Genomic DNA, 19,138 nt, shown 5'->3' on the forward strand with positions numbered 1-19,138 from the left:
GCCTTTGACAAGGTCTCTCACCAAAGGCTCTTAAGCAAAGTAAGCTGTCATGGGATAAGAGGGAAGGTCCTCTCATGGACTGATAACTGGTTAAAAGATAGAAAACGAAGGGTAGGAATAAATGGTCAGTTCTCAGAATGTAGAGAGTTATTAGTGGTGTCCCACAGGGTTCTGTATTGAGACCAATCCTATTTAACATATTCATAAATTATGTGGGAAAAGTGGTAAACAGTGAGGTGGCAAAATTTACAGATGATACTACACTGCTCAAGATAGTTAAGTCCAAAGCAAACTGTGAAGAACTTTAAAAAGGATTTCACAAAACTAGGTGTGAGGACAACAAAATGGCAGATACATTTTAATGTTGATAAATGCAAAGTAATGCATATTGGAAAACATAATCCCAACTATACATATACAATGAGGGGGACTAAATTAGGAGTTACCACTTGAGAGAGATCTTGGAGTCATTGTGGATAGTTCTCTGAAAACATCCACTCAATGTGCAACAAAAAAGCAAACAATGTTAGGAATCGTTGAAAGAGAATAAGAGAGAGAATATAAATCCATGGTACACACACGTCTTGAATACTGCATGCAGATGTGGTCCCTTCATCTCCAAAAAGATATCTTGGCATTGGAAAAATTTTAGAAAAGGCCAACAGAATTATTAGGGGTATGGAACAGTTGCCGTATGAGGAGAGATTAATAAGGCTTGGATTTTTCAGTTTAGAAAAGAGAAGACTAAGGGGAGGATATGGTAGAAGTCTATAAAATTACGGCTGGTCTGGAGAAAGTAAATAAGGAAAAGTTATTTACTTGCTCCTATAACATAAGAACTAGGGATCACCAAATGAAATTAATAGGTAGCAGGTTTAAAATAAACAAAGTAAGTATTTTTTCACAAACTGCACAATCTGTGGAACTCCTTGCTGGAGGATATTGTGAAGGCCAGGTCTTTAACAGGGTTCAAAAAAAGAGCTAGATAAATTCATGGGGGAGAGATCCATCAATGACTGTTAGCCAGGACTGGCAGGAATGGTGTGCCTATTCTCTGTCAAAAGCTGGGTAGCGGTGACAGGAGATGGATCGCTTGATAATTCCCTGTCTGGGGCACCTGGCATTGGCCACTGTCAGAAGACAGGATACTGGGCTAGATGGACCCTTGGTCTGACCCAGGATGGCCGTTTTTTTCTTCTGTGTTGCATGCTCAGAGATAGAAAATTTAGGATTTTAGGGCAATTTGTACATCAAAAGTTTAGGTGCCATGTAATGTTCGCTTTAATCTTTTCCATCCATGTGCAGAGTACATTTTTATGTGCCCCAAGGCCTGGGCCCCACCAGTAGAAACGAAAAAACCTAGCAGTAGGCGCTCTGCTAATCAGCTGGGGGGCATTTGAATCTCTCCCGAGCAGCTGCAGAAGTGTACAGCTTGCAGGAAACATGGGTGCCATGTGAATTTAGGTGCCTACAAGATTAGGTCACAGCTGAGCGCCTAGATTTTTGGATCACAGTGGTACCTAGAACTAGGAGCAAAACACCTAAGTCCTGGTGTGGATCTGGCCAAAACGTCCTTTGGATAACCACCACGGTTGAGCAGTCTCCTGCCACCACTGCGAGGAAGAAACGTAGGGTAGTGGTGGTTGGAGATTCCCTTCTGAGGGGAACGGAGGTGCCCATCTGTCGCCCTGACAGTTCATCTCGAGAGGTATGCTGTCTGCCAGGGGCCCGTATCCGAGATGTTACGGAAGCATTGTCGAGGATTATCCGGCCCTCTGACTACTACCCCATGCTACTCATCCATGTGGGCACAAATGATACTGCCAGGTGTGACACTGAGCGGATCAAGCGTCACTACAGGGCTTTGGGAGTACAGGTGAGGGAGTTTGGGGCGCAGGTGGTATTCTCTTCGATCCTTCCTGTCAAAGGTAGGGGCCCGGGCAGACAGAGGTGCATCATGGAGGTGAATGCCCGGCTGCGAAGATGGTGTCGCCAGGAGGGCTTCGGCTTCCTTGACCACGGGGTGCTCTTCCAGGAAGGACTGCTTGGCAGAGATGGAGTTCACCTTTCCAGGAGCGGGAAGGCCTTGTTTGGACACAGACTGGCTAACCTTGTGAGGAGGGCTTTAAACTAGGTTCGACGGGGACAGGTGAGCAAAGCCCACAGGTAAGTGCTGAATGTGCGGGACTGGGAGATGGGTTGGAAATGGGGGGGACTACGGGCTATAATGGCAAGGAGAAAGGAGGGTCAGGGAACAACAGGGAGGCAAGATCAAATCAGTATCTTAGATGCCTATATACAAATGCGAGAAGTATGGGTAATAAGCAGGAAGAACTGGAATTGCTAACAAATAAATACAACTATGATATCATTGGTATTACAGAAACCTGGTGGGATGGGACACATGATTGGAATGTTGGTATGGAAGGGTACGGCTTGCTCAGGAAGGACAGACAGGGAAAAAAGGGAGGAGGGGTTGCCTTGTATATTAAAAATTTACACACTTGGACTGAAGTGGAGATGAACATAGGAGATAGCCGTGTAGAGAGTCTCTGGGTTAAGCTAAAAGGGGTAAAAAATGAGGGTGATGTCATGCTAGGAGTCTACTACAGGCCACCTAGCCAGGTGGAAGAGATGGATGAGGCCTTTTTTAAACAATTAACAAAACTATCCAAAGCCCAAGATTTGGTGGTGATGGGGGACTTCAACTATCCAGACATATGTTGGGAAACTAACACAGCGGGGCACAGGCTATCCAATAAGTTTCTGGACTGCATTGGAGACAACTTTCTGTTTCAGAAGGTTGAAAAAGCTACCAGAGGAGAAGCTGTTCTGGATTTGATTTTAACAAATAGGGAGGAACTAGTTGAGAACTTGAAAGTGGAAGACAGTATGGGGGACAGTGATCATGAAATAATAGAGTTCATGATCTTAAGGAAAGGTAGAAGGGAGACCAGCACAATTGAGGTAATGGATTTCAGGAAGGCAGATTTTGATAAGCTCAGAGAACTTGTAGGTAAGGTCCCATGGGAACCAAGACTGAAGGGAAAAACAACTGAGGAGAGTTGGAAGTATTTCAAAGGGACGTTGTTAAGGGCCCAAAAGCAAACAATTCCGCTGTGTAGGAAAGATAGAAAATATGGCAAAAGACCAGCTTGGCTTAACAAGGAGATCTTGCATGATCTCAAAATAAAAAAGGAGTCCTATAAAAAATGGAAACTAGGACAAATAACAAAGGATGAATATAGGCAAGCAACACGGGAATGCAGGGGCAAGATTAGAAAGGCAAAGGCACAAAATGAGATCAAACTAGCTACAGGCATAAAGGGAAACAAGAAGACCTTTTATAAATACATTAAAAGCAAGAGGAAGACCAAGGACAGGGTAGGCCCACTGCTCAGTGAGGAGGGAGAAGCAGTAACAGGAAACTTGGAAATGGCGGAGATGCTCAATGACTTCTTTGTTTCGGTCTTCACCGAGAAGTCTGGAGGTGTGCCTAACGTAGTGAATACAAGCAGAGAGAGGGTAAGTTTAGAAGCTAGGATACACAAAGAACAAGTTAAAAATCACTTAGGAAAGTTAGATGTCAGCAAGTCACCAGGTCCTGATGAAATGCATCCCAGGATACTCAAGGAGCTGATAGAGGAGGTATCTGAGCCTTTAGCTATGATCTTTGAAAAATCATGGCAGACAGGGGAGATTCCAGAAGATTGGAAAAGGGCAAATATTGTGCCCATCTATAAAAAGGGGAATAAGAACAACCCAGGAAACTACAGACTGGTCAGTTTAACGTCTGTCCCAGGGAAGATAATGGAGCAGGTAATTAAGGAAATCATATGCAAACACTTGGAAGGTAATAAAGTGATAGGGAATAGCCCGCATGGGTTTGTGAAGAACAAGTCATGCCAAACTAATCTGATAGCTTTCTTTGATAGGATAACGAGCCTTGTGGATAAGGGAGTAGCGGTGGATGTCATATACCTAGGCTTTAGTAAGGCACTTGATACGGTCTTGCATGATATTCTTATTGATAAACTAGGCAAATATAACTTAGATAGAGCCACAATAAGGTGGGTGCATAATTGGCTGGATAACCATAGTCAGAGAGTTGTTGTTAACGGTGCTAAATCCTGCTGGAAAGGGATAACAAGTGGAGTTCCGCAAGGGTCTGTTTTGGGACCCGTACTGTTCAATATCTTCATCAATGATGTAGATATTGGGATAGAGAGTACGCTTATTAAGTTTGCAGATGATACCAAACTGGGTGGGGTTGCAACTTCTTTGGAGGATAGGGACATAATTCAAAATGACCTTAGCAAGTTAGAGAAATGGTCAGAGGTAAGCAGGATGAAGTTTAATAAAGAGAAATGCAAAGTGCTCCACTTAGGAAGGAACAATCAGTTCCATACATACAAGATGGGAAGCGACTGTCTAGGAAGGAGCATGGCGGAAAGGGATCTAGGGGTCATAGTGGACCACAAGTTGAACATGAGTCAACAGTGTGATGCTGTTGCAAAAAAAGCAAATATGATTCTAGGTTGTATCAACAGGTGTGTTGTAAGCAAAACTCGTGAAGTCATTCTGACGCTCTACTCTGCACTAGTTAGGCCTGAGCTGGAGTACTGTGTCCAGTTCTGGGTGCCACATTTCAAGAAAGATGTGGAGAAATTGGAAAGGGTACAGAGAAGAGCGACAAGAATGATTAAAGGTCTAGAGAACATGACCTATGAAGCCAGGCTTCATGAACTGGGCTTGTTTAGTTTGGAAAAAAGAAGATTAAGGGGGGACATGATAGCGGTTTTCAAATATCTAAAAGGGTGTCACAAGGAGGAAGGAGAAAATGTGTTCCTCTTGGTTTCTGAGGACAGGACAAGGAGTAATGGGCTTAAAGTGCAGCAAGGGAGGTTTAGATTGGACATTAGGAAAAAATTCCTAACTGTCAGGGTGGTCAAATATTGGACTAAATTGCCAAGGGAGGGGGTGGAATCTCCCTCTCTGGAGATATTTAAGAACAGGTTAGATAGACATCTGTCAGGGATGGTGTAGCTTGGTTCTGCCTTGAGGGCGGAGGGCTGGACTCGATGACCTCTCGAGGTCCCTTCCAGTCCCATGATTCTATGATTCTATGATAACCAGGCTGGACAGTCTGTGGCTTCTGCCAAGCCAGCTGCAAAGGTACGTCCTCAGCACCCTCTCTTAGTGCTTGTCTGGCAGAGAATGAACAGGCTCAGGTGGAGTCCAGTGGCGTTCTGGGACGCTGCCTCAGGAGCTACGATGAACAAGCAGTTCTGGGTCAGAGATCACTGAAGGTGACAATGTCTGCTGCCTTTTCACAGATGTAGAAGTAACGTTTGTTGCATGGTGCGTCGTTCCAGTTATGTAGGTTTTGTTTGCTCGTCAGAGACGCACAGTCCTCATTATTCAGATAGTTATCCGGCTGGGGACTGTCCCAAAAACTAGAGGGGGAAAAAACAAAACCAAACACGGCTCTCTCAGGGTTTGTCTTTTTCGAAATTGACAGTGCAGGCTTTTCTGCAGCTCAGTGATCCTTCCCCAGAAGGGCCTGCCCCTGCAGCCACAGCCAAGGGAAAGTATGGTCCTATCTCATCCGACAGTGCCAGCGTTGTATGGACTTAAAACCCGCTGTCGGTTTGTGCTCATGACACCGACACAGCAGCCTGCCCCATGAGCGACAATGTGCAAAGGTCATCTCAGATAGCTTTGGTACCAGGTGAGCAATCACCATTTTCTGGGTCCAACTCACATGGATTGAAGTTGGATGTCAGGAAAAGTTTTCTAATGGCCAGGAGAGTTAGAACTGGAGCTGCTGACTTAGGAATGTTGTGGACTCCTCCCCACAGAGGTTTCCAAGAACAGGTCAGACAAACTTTTGTCAGGAAAGATTGGCATATACTTCATCCTTGTTCAGTGAGTGCATGTGTGGGTGGACCCTTCCAGCTCTTTGTTTCTGGGTTATATTCCTGTTTCTCCCACTTCACTTGGATTACTCCGGATTTACAGCACCATAACCGAACAGTTTCTGGCCTGTGTCATCCCAATAGATCTGGCTGAAATTCTCTGATCCCCCATCAAAAACCAATTTTTTTAAGATAACCCTTCCACCTATTAGATTTTGGCAACATTTTATATTTTTCAACAGAAAAAAAACCCACCTTCAAAGACAAAAACCGAACTGAGCATCTTTAAATTCCAAATGTTCACTCAATTTTCCATAAAAATAATCCAATGAAATCATGTTGCTTGACATTTTTAATGGAACTAATTTGGGATTTTACAGCCAGTCCTAGCCTCCCTCCAGCCTGCATTTGGGCTTGGGAGCAGCTGTGTCCGGTTCTGGCATCCACAGGCAGAAGAAGGATCCGAAAAGAGGCACCAGAAAGATAAACTGAATAGACTGATCTCCCAACAAAGAAAAGGCTGAGAGGTGACTTGGTCAGATGGTAAGTGCCTACATGGACTTCAAATATCATCTGATAATGGGCCTTTCAGAATAGGGAGCAGAGGTCGAACACGATCAAATGTCAGGAAGTTGGAATTCAGCAAGTGCGGACTGGAAATAAGGCACACCTTTATCAGAGAGGGGAATTAACCCCGGGACAATTTACCAAAGCTCGTTGTGAATTCTCCATCATTGACCATTTTTAAAATCAAGATTCAAGGACTTTCTAAAAGATCTGCTGTTATTCAAACAGGATTTGTCCTGGGACAGTTCTCTGGCCGGTGTTATACAGGTCAGACCACATGATCACGTCTGGTGGAGGGGGGGGCAGGAGGAAGAGAGGGGGACTTATCCTGTTTGTCCCCCACTTGGTACATCAATGCATGTTCCCTCTTGCTCCCCTCCAATGTTTCTTACCAAGCTGCTGCCCGGCTGAGTGTTCACACTTACCTCTCCATCGGGTTTAGAGTGGTGCCATCCACCCACGTCCATAAGGCTTCTTGTTTTGCGTCCGTCAGGCCAATCCAGTATTCCACCCAATTTTGCTTCTTAGCGAGAAAGTCCTGGGGAAGATTGCAGTCGGCACAGCCCACTCAGAGAGACGTCCATGGTTCCACGGGGCAGCTCCACTCTGCTCTCAGCTGCAAATTGCACCTGTCCCCTGACCTGCCCAAACAGGGCCCTTCCCTCAAAACGCCCACTGCCATCAGGGGCAAAAGATCCCAGCCGGCCCAGGCAATGTGAGGTAGGAGGTGTCCTTTGTGGTAAGGGAGCTCCCTGCATTTGGTTCCCAGAGATTTTAGCCCCATTGTAAGTAAGTAAGAAGTTGTTATGGGACAGGAGGGATTGTGGAAGTGAGAACTAGCTCCTCTGTTGCAGGGGGTCTTAACCTGGGGGTCATGACCCCCCCGCCCTTCCCATTTCCACCAGCCTGGGAAAGGGTGTGAGCGTGGGGGTTCCTGGTACGGACAAGGCCAAGCCTTGCACCAGCAACGGCCTCCGGCTGCCTCACTTCTCAGGCCACCGAGCTGCTCAGGCGTGGCCTGGTGCTGGAACGTGCCCTCCCTCCGTCCCTATGGGGCCTGCACTGGGGGGCCTTGTTAGAGCAGCTCACCCCTGACAGGACCCCACAAAGCAGAGCCGGGGGAGCCCGGCCTCATCCCTTCCTTCAGCACTATGGCCAGGTGAACAATGCAGTTGGGATTTGGGGCCTACAGGAAAACCTCCTCCCCATAGGTCTGCAGATTGATGGGGCTTCTAATCCCCCCTTTGGGGCCATTCCATGCCTTCTAGCGGTGGGCCTGTGAGGCCGTGGCCCCTGCACTGCACAAGGCAGAATGGCCAACGGGGCCCCCTGCATTTGGGGGAGGGAGATTGGGGCTGGAAGTGGCTTAACCCCTTGCCCCCCCGCCCCCCATAGAGGCAGTGGGAGGGAACAATCCTGCTCCAGCTGCAGCGGCTTCCGGGAGACAGTGGCTGCAGCACGTGCTCCTAAGCTCATGGGCAGGAGCTAAGGGACACGCAAGCCCTGTGCTAAGGGTCGGGGAAATGCCCGAGGCCAGAGCCATCGATAGGGATCCTCGGCACTTCCTCAAAAATCCGGCCCAGCGTGGGCTCGCGAAGAGGCACAAGCCCCCTCCCGTCCCCCCGTGGATGCTCCACAGTAGTAAGCAACTCGTGTCACCTGCTCCTCCCGATCCACGATGACCACAAGATCAGCCTGTTCCTTCTGGCACTCCTTCCTGCTCTGGTTCCATGACTGAGCCGTCTGAGAGAAGAAATAGCAGCTCCTGTTGTTTGAAATCCATTGGTAGGGGCAGAAGGAGCAGCTGACGTCTGCGGAGGGAGGAGAGGAAAGAGAGAAACTCAGCCAAGTTGGGCTCAGAACAGGAGGCGGCTTGAGAGCAACCAGCATCTGAGCTGGGCCCTTGTCCCCTGTGGTTGGGGAGCTTCCCTCTCAGCTCTGGGCCTGTGCCCAGGACAGCAGGAGAACATGCCCTTCATGGCTGCAGTAGGCAGCAGCAGTGTATCCCCCGTCCCTGCAGGCCCATCAGAACAGGGGCGCACCAGCCGCCATCTTAACTAGGGTTGCCAGATGGATTAACCAAAAATACTGACACCCCTCCCCCCCTCCCAAAAAAAACCCACGGTGGAAAAAATTCTGTTGAGGGGGAAAAAAAAGGGAGAGACCAAAGTTGTTGAGCAAAAAATAGTTATTAAGCAAAATATTAAAAAAAAAAAGCATGGCCCCTTTAAGAAATGCTTTTGAGGCTGTTTGGCCCTAACAGGCTACCCGTGGTCATCTGCCCTCTTGTCTCCCTGCTCCGGGCCAGACAGCTCCTCTGCGGAACCTGCTAAGCACTCAGGATTTTCGCCTCCTGGTCGGGAAAAAATCAGAAAGTCCCGGACATTTGAGGTGTCTGGTATTTTCTGAATTTTTTTACCAGACGGGGCGAAAATACCGGACTGTCCAGGTCAATACCGGACACCTGGCAACCCTAATCTTAACCCATTTCCCTGCACAGGGCTTCCATTTCGCCCGCTGTGAATGGGGCCCGGGGCCCGTACTCACTGCGGGGCTCTGAGGTGTTGGAGGCTGGGGCCGCCGGGGCGCAGATCTTTGTGTCCAGCGCCCACTTCAGTAACTGGGAGAATCTCCCCTCCGCGTGCTCCGTTTTGCTCTTGGCTTGCTTGGAATCCTCGGAAAGCTGCTTGTGGCCAGCCAGGAGCCGGGAATCTGGCGGAGGGAGAAAATTTGCACACGTGTTTGAATGGGGCGGCCCAGGGTCGGTTGCGCTGTTTATAGGAAAGCTGGATCCACTGGGCCTCAATCCGCGGCGGTGGTTGGTGGCATGTCGGGTGCTGGGTCTCGTTGCTGCAGGGGGATCAGGGGAGCAGTGGGGGGGGGGGCTAAGGCAGCGTTGTGCCCCAGAAGCGGCCGGCAGCAGGCCCAGTTCCTAGGTGGGGGGGAGCACACACTGCCCCTACCCCTCGCACTAGTTCCCGACTCCCATTGCCTGGGAACCTGCTGCCGGCTGCTTCTGGGTCTGCGGTGCCAGGAGAGGCAGGAAGCTGCCGTAGCCCCATGCTGCCCAGAAGCCACGCAAGGTCAGCCCCTCCTGCCCTAGCCCTGACCCCCCCCCAAAGCCGGAGCCTCCTCCTGCACCCCATCCTCAGCCCCACCCCAGAGCCCACACACTAGTCACGTTATGTTGGGTTGCAGCATCAACGATTTTCCTCAACCGGGTCATGAGAAAAACAGCTGGAAAGCCGCTGATCCCCTGGCCTTTCAGCAGGAGGCGGCTGGGGTCTGCAGGGTCTGTGTGAACAGCAGGGGGGAGTGAGGCTGAGTTAGGGGAGTTAGTTGTTGAGGGAGCAGCCTTGCTGCCTCCGAGCTCCAGCCATCCAGTTTTTCTGTTGCATTAAACTATTTTTTTTTTGATGCAACAGACCCTCCAGCCCAAGGGATGTGAGGTGCCCATCCCTAGGTGCCCACTAGCAGCCAGGAGAGTAACTAGGGATAAAATTGGAGGGGAGGAGAGGAGATGTTAAGGGAAGCATTTGCTGGAGGTAGAGCTCTTCCTAGGACAGGAGAAAAAAAAACAGCAAGCAAATCTGGTAGCACTTTATAAAGTCTGGTAGCACTTTATAGACTAACAAAACATGTAGAAGCAAAATGCAGGACAATGTAGCACTTTAAAGACTAACAAGATGGTTTATTAGATGATGAGCTTTCGTGGGCCAGACCCACTTCCTCAGGTTTGATCTGAGGAAGTGGGTCTGGCCCACGAAAGCTCATCATCTAATAAACCATCTTGTTAGTCTTTAAAGTGCTACATTGTCCTGCATTTTGCTTTAGCTACCCCAGACTAACACGGCTACATTTCTATCACTATAAAACATGTAGATGGTGTCATGAGCTTTCGTGGGCACAGCCCAGGTCTTCAGATGCCCGGAGTTATGATTAGAGGATAAGGAAACTTGAAATAAATAGGAGAAGGGAAGGGGGGAGGGAAAAGAAAGATATTCTGTCACCCACCCCCCTACCTCTATGCATAAAGTATCAGGAGAAAGGGTGCTAAACCTGAGTAGATAAAGATCAAAGTCAGTGGATGGATAAGGCAGGAAGGATACCATTCAGAAAGTAGTTAGCACCTTCATTGATAAAAGTTCCACCCCCCCCCCATATCTTGATTAAGTCCATAATTAATTGAATTGAATTTGCATATGTATTGTAATTCCAAGCTTTCTCTGTGGATTTGGCTTGAGGAACTGGCCTGTGACAGGACAAGAGGTTCATCTACAGCAGAGTGGCCATGCTTTCCAAGTCAGAAAGTGTCGTATAACTATTCCACCACCCAAAAGCTGCCACCACATGTGTCATGTCGAGTCACCCCCTGCCAGATTTTGACACAATAGCTTTGTGTGTGTGTGTGTGTGTGTGTGTGTGTGTGTGCGCGCACACGCAGGGAAAAGCATTGTTCTCTGCGTTTGACAGAACCCCCCCCCCAAACCACCGTCCTTTCCGTCAAAAGTACTTACACGGGATACTCAGGAAAATGAGCGACCCTAGCAAGAGCACGCAGAGAATCACCACTATCAATAGCCAAATGCTTGGAGTTCTCTTCAGGGCAGGAGACTTTGATTCTGGGGGTCCAGGAAGAAAGGAAAAAGAAGAAATGTCTGGGTGTGTTTGGGACACAACTTAGTCTGCTGCAGATGGAAGAAGGTCATAGGTTGGGTCCTCAGCTAGCACAGCTCACAGCACCACACCCTCCAGCAGCATCCGTGGAGCTACGTTAGTTTACACCAGCTGGTCCTTAGTAGGGATGTTAAATTTCAATTAATTGACTAATCGAACGGTCGATGCAATTTGTATCGACTATTCGATTAGTCAATAAAGGTGCTGCCGCCCCCAGGGCTGTTGCTACACTTCAAAGGTGAAAGGGCTGCGGGGAGCATGAGGCCGGTGGGGCAGTACCCCACTGACTCCGTGCTCTCTGCAGCTGTTCAAAGCGGCAGCGCCGTGTGGAGCCTGGGGCCAGCTGGGGACCCCCACACTGACCCTGGGCTGCACACAGCACTGCTGTTTTGAAGCACCCCTTTTTCTCTCCCCCTCCTTGCTGCCTCTTTCTGATAGGCTACGTCTAGACTACCGGCTTCTTTCGGAAGAAGCTTTTTTCGGAAGAGATCTTCCGAAAAAACGTCTTCCGAAAGAGTGTGTCCGCACTGCAGAAGTGCATTGAAAAAGCGATCTGCTTTTTCGAAAGAGAGCATCCAGACTAAACGGACGCTCTCTCGCATGTAAGCTGTGATTGCTGTGGACGAAATGGCCATCAGAGCACCTGTGCTTTTTCCTCATTCCTCTTCTTCCAAAAGAACTCCCTTTTCCCCGTCCACACACGCCTTTTTGTGAAAGAGCTCTTCCTTCCCAACTGGGAAGCATCTGTCAGGGTCTCTCCGTGGCTGACTCTTACCTGCTTTCTTCACATCGGTTTGCTGAGCTCTAGGAGGAAATTTCAGATCTGCGTAGATGACGTCCAGATCCATTTTCCCTTTTCCTCACTGAGCTGGGTTTCAGTTTCCTTCTCCCACTGGGCCCCCGGCAAACACCATGTATCCCTCCAGAGCAAACAGCGAGCTAGGGTCAAGGTAAAAGATGCTGTTAAAGAGCTGGGGTTGGTTACTGAATAATAAGACCAACAACGGAAGCCACTGATCTTCAGCCAAGGGACATATCAGGAAGGGTTTTCTGAGTCTAGGAACAGGCCAGCGGATGGACAACGCCAAGAGACCCCCAAGAAGTTTGAGTGTGGGAGACACTAGAAGCAAAGTAAGATCAACCCTGTGTGAAAGTAGAAAGAATTATGTTGTAAAAGAAAGATGAATTATACTCAGTTGAAAGAATACTGTTTGTCTTTGAACAGGAAAGAGGTGATTATGTTTGTAGGTATGCAGATCAGAATGAAGCCAGGTGAGCCTGGGATAACAGGAAAAGGAACATTAGGGCTACGTCTAGAGTGGCACGATTTTCTGCAAATGCTTTTAATGGAAAAGTTTTTCCGTTAAAAGCATTTGCAGAAAAGCGCGTCTAGATTGGCACGGACGCTTTTGCGCAAAAGCACTTTTTGCGGAAAAGCGTCCGTGCCAATCTAGATGCAATTTTGCTCAAGAAAGCCCCGATCGCCATCGGGGCTTTTTTACGCAAAACAGTTTTTAGCTGTCTACAGTGGCATTTGCGCAAGAGGGCTTTTTCCCGAGCGGGAGCAGCATAGTATTTGCACAAGAACACTGACAATCTTACATTAGATCGTCAGTGTTCTTGCGTAAATTCAAGCAGCCAGTGTAGACAGCTGGCAAGTTTTTCCTCAAAAGCGGCTGCTTTTGTGGAAAAACTTGCCAGTCTAGATGCAGCCTAGGTGTTTGGTAGAAAGTAATTGAGGTAGCTAGAAAGATATGGACAGGAGATTGCTGTGTGCTTGATGTGGACATGAAGATACTTGATTAGTCTCATACTAATCATGTGGGCTGTGTGTAGACTGGCATGATTTTGCGGAAATACTTTTAATAGAAAAGTTTTTCCATTAAAAGTATTTCCGCAAAAGTGCGTCTAGATTGGCACGGATGCTTTTGCGCAAAAAGTGCTTTAGTGCAAAAGCATCCGTGGCCAATCTAGACGCGATTTTGCACAAGAAAGCCCCAATCGCCATTTTAGCCATCGGGGCTTTTTTGTGCAAAACAGTTCTTCTCTGTCTACCTTGGCCCTCTTGCGCAAGTATTCTTGCACAAAAGGGCTTTTTCCCAAACGGGAGCGTGAAAGTATTTGCGCAAGAAGCACTGATTTTGTACATTACAAAGTCAGTGCTCTTGCACAAATTCAAGCAGCCAGTGTAGACAGCTGGCAAGTTTTTGCGCAAAAGCAGCTGCTTTTGTGCAAAATCTTGCCAGTCTAGATGCACCCGTGAAGTTTTGCCACCTTTTAATCTTGTTAAGTTGGCTTTCTTTTGACTGTATAAATCAAAGGGGTTTGAGCCTTGCATGGCACTCACATTTTCTGGGTGTATTAGCCGAGCGGCTTTGCTAATAAACAGAGAGGTCTGACAAATCTGTGAGTCCTGTCTGACTGACACCTGTCGGGGAGTCACCGGGCCTTGCACCCCCCCACTGCAATCAGATGTGAGACTCAGCCGGCAGGTAGAACAAAAGGTTTATTTGTTGACAGGGACACAGCGTAGCACAGACTTGTTAACTCAGGAACCAGAAGCAATCAGTCCAATCCCACTTGGGGGGGGGGGGGCTGAACCCCCATCCTGCATCCAAAGCCAGCCAAGACTCCCCTGCCCACCCAGCAGCCAGTCCCAGCCCTGCCTTCTCTCTTGTCCAGCTTCCAGGGCAAAAGGTCTCACTTGATCGCATTTCCTACCTAGGCTCAGGTTTCAAGAGAGCCCGAGCCATTGTGTAGGTGCTGGGCTAGGCAGCCTGGGGCAGCCTCCCCTCAGTGAGAGCCACCCCCAGCATTCCCATCCCAGCTGGACACCAGTGCAGTGCCCAGGGAAACTGAGGCACGCACCCAGCGTTACAACGGAACAGGACAGGAGAGGAGGAATCACATGCACCATAACAAAGCGAACAGAGTGAATACAACCCCCGCTGTGTCACAACCCCCCTAGTGGCTCCTTTCAGCACCTCTCTGACACTAAATCTTACCTTGCACATGCAGCTGGGTTATCTATCCTGCAGAGTGTCCACCGGGAGCAGCCGCACCACCAAGGGCATGGCCAGTAGGGTTGGGGCTCTGCCATCTAGCCTGCCAGCACATCAAGTATGTAGCCCCCCTGACCCAAACCCTTTCCCTCCCCCTCCCGGCTCTTGGCCACAGTGCTGGGGGCAGGAGAAAGGCCCCTGGCAGCTGGGGGTGGGGGAGAGAAAACACCCCTGGCAGCTGGGGGGGAAGGGAGGAAAAGGCCTGGGCCAGATGGGATCCTCTGCCTTGAACCCCTCTTCACTCCCCCACTCGTAAGCTTGCATCCCCACCCCCATGCTCTTGTACAGCCTCCCCACATCCCCAAGACCCTGCCCTGACTCCTGCACTCCCCCGCCCCACTGCCAGCCCCCTGCCTTGAAGGACCTGGGCAATGCTGGGTAAATCCGCTAGTTTATGACACGTAAAAGGTTGTCAGTGATCAGTCAGTCTCCCTGTCCACTGAGGGCTGGAGAAGAAAGAAGCGACTGAAGTTTGCAGCAAGGGAGTCTTAGGTTGACAGGGTAACCAAGCCCCAGGACAGGTTACCTAGGGAGGTGGTGAATCCCCATCGCTGGAGGTTTCAAAGGACAGGTTGGACAAACACCTGTCAGGGAGGGAGTAGGTTGACTTGGTCCTGCCTCAGATTAGAGGCCTGGACCAGATACCTTGCGAGGTTCCTTCCAGCCCGATATTTCTAGCATTACGAAATAGCCTGCATCAGCCAGGACCAGAGGGGGTTCAGTGATTGAGTCATTCAAGGCAAGGAGGAAAGAAACGCTTTGACTGCCAGTTTCCCTTTGCTCAGGAAACCCCACACCACCCGGGGTCAGCCAAGCATGGTGGAAGTTGCAGTAACAACGGATTGTGTTGTGGGCTCCCTATGGCTACGTCTACACTGACCCCTTTTCCGGAAGGGGCATGTAAATTTCATGAGTCGTAGTAGGGAAATGCGCGGGGGATTTAAATATCCCCCGCGGCATTTAAATAAAAATGTCCGCCGCTTTTTTCCGGCTTTTAAAAAAGCCGGAAAAGAGCGTCTACACTGGCCCCGATCCTCCGGAAAAAGCGCCCTTTTTTTTTCTTATTCAAAGTAGGAATAAGAGCCTCCGGAAAAGGGCGCTTTTTCTGGAGGATCGGGGCCAGTGTAGACGCTCTTTTCCGGCTTTTTTAAAAGCCGGAAAAAAGCGGCGGACATTTTTATTTAAATGCCGCGGGGGATATTTAAATCCCCCGCGCATTTCCCTACTACGACTCATGAAATTTACATGCCCCTTCCGGAAAAGGGGCCAGTGTAGACGAGCCCATGCAGTGCAGTCAGGAGCCTCTCAGCCACGCCTGTCTCAGTGCCTCTTCATCCTGTTCTTCCAGCCCTGGGCTCCCCACAGACAGACAGCTCAGTCCCGACACCTCAGGCCTGCAGTGTAACAGCCCCCGCTCTTCCAGGTCCCTGTACAGCTCTGCCCATGCACATCATACCTGACTTTGCTATTCCAGAATTGACCCCTCCCCAACAGGACCTCAACCCTGACCCACAGAGAACATGAGAATGGCCATACTGGGTCAGAGCAAAGGTCCATCTCATGCAGTATCCTGTCTGCCGACAGTGGCCAATACCGGATGCCCCAGAGGGAGGGAACACAAAATGTGATCCCTCTCCTGTCACCCATTTACAGACAAACACTAGGACACTATTCCTACCCATCCTCGCTAATAGCCACTGATGGACCTAATCTCCTTGAAGCTATCTAGCTCTTTTTTGAACCCTGTTAAAGTCCTAGTCTTTACCAAATCCTCTGGCAAGGATTTCCACAGGTTGACTGTGCGCGGAGTGAAGAAAAACGTCTTTTTGTTTGTTTTATACCTGCTGCCTATTAAAGCTTACATGAAATACAACCCGAGACTTGTTCAGTTTTGCTCATGGGAATCTGTAGAAGTCTGGCTGTCATGAAGAGGTGCTACCAAGGGGAGGTTGGGAGACCAGGGGCCTGCACATAGGTTATATGCACCTGGCTGTGGCATCTCATTGATCCTGGAGGCTCCACCAAGGCTGGTGCGCACAGGCGCAACATGGGACGCTGTTCCGTGCATGGTGCACTTATAGAGAAGTCAAATGAGTAACTACTCTTGCCGCATGACTGCAACATGACATGACTTCTTAGGATACAGACGGAGAACAGACAAGAACCCCAAAACAGAGAGAGAGAAAGCAGGCTGCTCCTGCCAACAGAGGTACAACTCACCCCTCCTTCCTATGGTTTGGGCTGTCGGCAGACTGCCTGCTGCATGTCCAGGACGCATGGTTCTCTACAGAGCCCTGTGAGCTGTGAGCAAGGCCAGGTAAACCCTCTGAGGTTTAAAGTGACAGACTGCCATTTTAATACAGCTTTCTGTGCCCCCCCATCCCCCCAGGGACAAACCCTCCTGCCAGCTTAAAGTGAGGGAATCAGCGTCCTCAGGAGGAGATTTCTGTCAGGGCCATGGGCTTTTATCAGAAGCTTTAGTGGCAATACCGTAAGTCGATGGTTCGCAAAGTGTGGTCCATGGACCGCGAGTGGTCCGTGACCCTCTTGCAGGTGGGCTGTGGGCTTGGAGCTTGCCCCTCACCCGTGGGGAGTCTATTCTGGTGTGCCAGCCCCATCCCCTCCACCGCAAAGTTGGAGTGCCAGCGCTGGTTTCCCATGGTGGGTGGGTGGGGGGAGTTGTGGGCCCCATCTAGCGTATGGGGACAGGATGCGGCTCTGCACCCTGCCTCTCCTCCCCCCTCTGGCTGGGGGAACGGCAGCGCGGGAAACTGCTTGCTTGGAGGAGTTCCTCACTGCTCCCATTGGCCACAATCATGGCCAATGGGAGCAGCATGGGGTGGTGCCTGGAAACAGTGGGGGAGGCGGGGCACAGAGCCAGGTAAGCAGCCCCCCCTACCCCCATTCCCCTCACACACCCCTCCCGCCAAGACCCCACATCCCCACTCCCTCCTGCACTCTGTCCCAACCAGACCCTCACCCCCTGCTCCTGCACCTTCCTTCCCACCCACACCTCGCACCCCCACTCCCTCCTGCACCCATTTTGTCATCCCAGCTGGTGGTCCCCGGAAAGGTCTGCCCTAAGCCCCAGGCAAAAACCAGCCCAGCCTTTCCATGCTGTTGCCAGGATGGGCATTCGGCAGGGAGTAAATGGCACAGGCTGGGCTTTGACCTCCCCCTGCCTCCGCTCTGTGGGGAAGTGTAGAATTACACCCGTGTCTCTTCTTCGCAAGGTGTTTGTGGGGTTGGTGTTTTTCGTGCCCAGAAGTGAAACCCAGTGGAGGAGCCCCATGCGGACAGTGGCTGAGCTCCCTGGACGCTGGCTCCACCACCCAATCTGTAAAACACTGCCAGTCCGCCACACGCATGCCCCCCGCCCTGCCCGACACAGCATGGCTTGACAAGCACGCTGCGGAGTGAATAGATGCTTCCTCCCCTTTAACTATGAAACCAGTGATAAAGATGGGCCATGGACCACTCTTGGAGGACCTCTGAGTGTGGTCAATTGCCACAAAGGTTTGCGGTATTGCCACAAAGGCTTGCGATAAAAGCCCGGGGCCCCGACGGAAGACTCCTTGTGAGGACGTTACAGGTCCCTCAATAATCATAACTTGGGCCCCCTATCGGCCCCTCCCACCCATGATCCGGCTTCACCTCAAGCTGGGTAAGTCACGCGTCCATCTCCCAGCCTAACTCAGATCCCCTGTCGCTATGGGTCCAACGCCCACCTCAGACCACCCTCCCATGCCAACTGCACAGCACAGGCAGCCATCTTTCCTGCCTGAGGGGAGCTACCCCAGAATCAACCTCCCCAGCTGAGGTGCCAAGCTAAGAAAGGGTTTAAAAGAGGGAATGAGGAGGGGGAGGGGGAGGGGGGGAGATGGGATGTTAAAATGGTTAACCTGTTTTAACCTTGCTCCTACCGCCAGTCCAGCCATGGCTGTGAGGTCCCACCACAGCCGTACGATCCCACTGCCTGGGGATCCACCCCCACCCGAGTTAACTGGTAAACTGGTGACCATACCAGTAATCCCCATGCTTACCAGTATGCTAACTGGTTAACCATTTAACATCCCTCATATGGAGGTGGATGGTTTGGTGGAGGCAGTGTTGTCTAGTGATGACAGCAGAGGACCGGGAAGCAGGATTTGGGAATCTCTTCCCAGCTCGTTTAGTGAGCTGTCTAGGGTCAGAGTGCTCATGTAAAACAGGCCGCCTGGGCTCCAGCGCAGCTCCGGGAGGAAGCCTGGCCATGCCTTAGAGCTATTCCGGCTGGTTCTGCAACCCGGTGTGACCCAACCCTCTTCCATCCTTGCATGTGCCCAACCCCCGATCCCAGCCCGAAGAAGCCTCTCAAACATCATTCGGACCAGGACGTGCCCAGCTGGGATTCAGCTCTGCTTTTTAACGGTTGCACCTGACAGCCAGCACCTCAGGAGGAAGCGTCCCGCTCTCTGTGCCCAGCGAACCCCAGCACTTACTCCGCAATAGGTCCTCCTGCCTCCTGATGTGGTAACGAGAACTCATCTGAGCTAGCTCCTGGCAAGGGTCGGCCAGTCACCCCAGAATGTAGCCTCCTGCTCCCCGAGCAGCAGCATTGCCACCAGCTGCGGGGAGGGCTGAAAACAGGACTTCTTATTTCTTCTTTGGCTGCACGCTTCCCCTTTTCAGGTGGTGAATTACTGATGTGGGGAAACCCTTGAATAACGGTCTGTCAGGCAGCCCAGGGCTCTGGGACACAAGCACCAAATCCCCAGAGACTGAGATGGTCACGCAGGTCCATCTGCTACCCATCCCATCAGACCCGTTCGGATGGTCCCCACCCCTGTGATTCATCCCCCCACTCCCTTATCCCAGAGCCCAGCTGAGCTCACTGCACGGAACGTTTTCTTACAGCGTAGCCTCAGTGTCTCG

The 19,138-nt window shown here is 50.4% G+C and overlaps 1 protein-coding gene across 3 annotated transcripts; it reads right to left on the minus strand.

Annotated features, from left to right (window-relative positions):
* Window positions 1–4,785: 4,785 nt before the first annotated feature.
* LOC112546453 (CD209 antigen-like protein C) lies at window positions 4,786–19,023 on the minus strand. 3 transcript variants are annotated; one of them, XM_075902994.1, is made up of 8 exons: window positions 18,706–18,724; window positions 16,445–16,525; window positions 11,938–12,101; window positions 11,003–11,107; window positions 9,033–9,197; window positions 8,145–8,296; window positions 6,911–7,023; window positions 4,796–5,456 (listed from the first exon to the last, which is right to left on the minus strand). In XM_075902994.1, exons 3-8 carry the CDS (start codon window positions 12,008–12,010, stop codon window positions 5,294–5,296), a joined length of 771 nt encoding a protein of 256 aa, XP_075759109.1. In that variant the 5' UTR covers window positions 12,011–12,101; window positions 16,445–16,525; window positions 18,706–18,724; the 3' UTR covers window positions 4,796–5,293. The 3 variants fall into 3 exon arrangements, with proteins under 3 accessions (XP_075759110.1, XP_075759109.1, XP_075759108.1); XM_075902993.1 differs by lacking the exon at window positions 16,445–16,525 and having other exon boundaries at window positions 4,797–5,456; window positions 18,706–19,014; XM_075902995.1 differs by lacking the exons at window positions 11,003–11,107; window positions 11,938–12,101; window positions 16,445–16,525 and having other exon boundaries at window positions 4,786–5,456; window positions 18,706–19,023.
* Between the last annotated feature and the right edge of the window lie 115 nt (window positions 19,024–19,138).

Source organism: Pelodiscus sinensis, chromosome 19 (genome assembly GCF_049634645.1).
Source record: "Pelodiscus sinensis isolate JC-2024 chromosome 19, ASM4963464v1, whole genome shotgun sequence".
Lineage (NCBI taxonomy): Eukaryota > Metazoa > Chordata > Testudines > Trionychidae > Pelodiscus > Pelodiscus sinensis.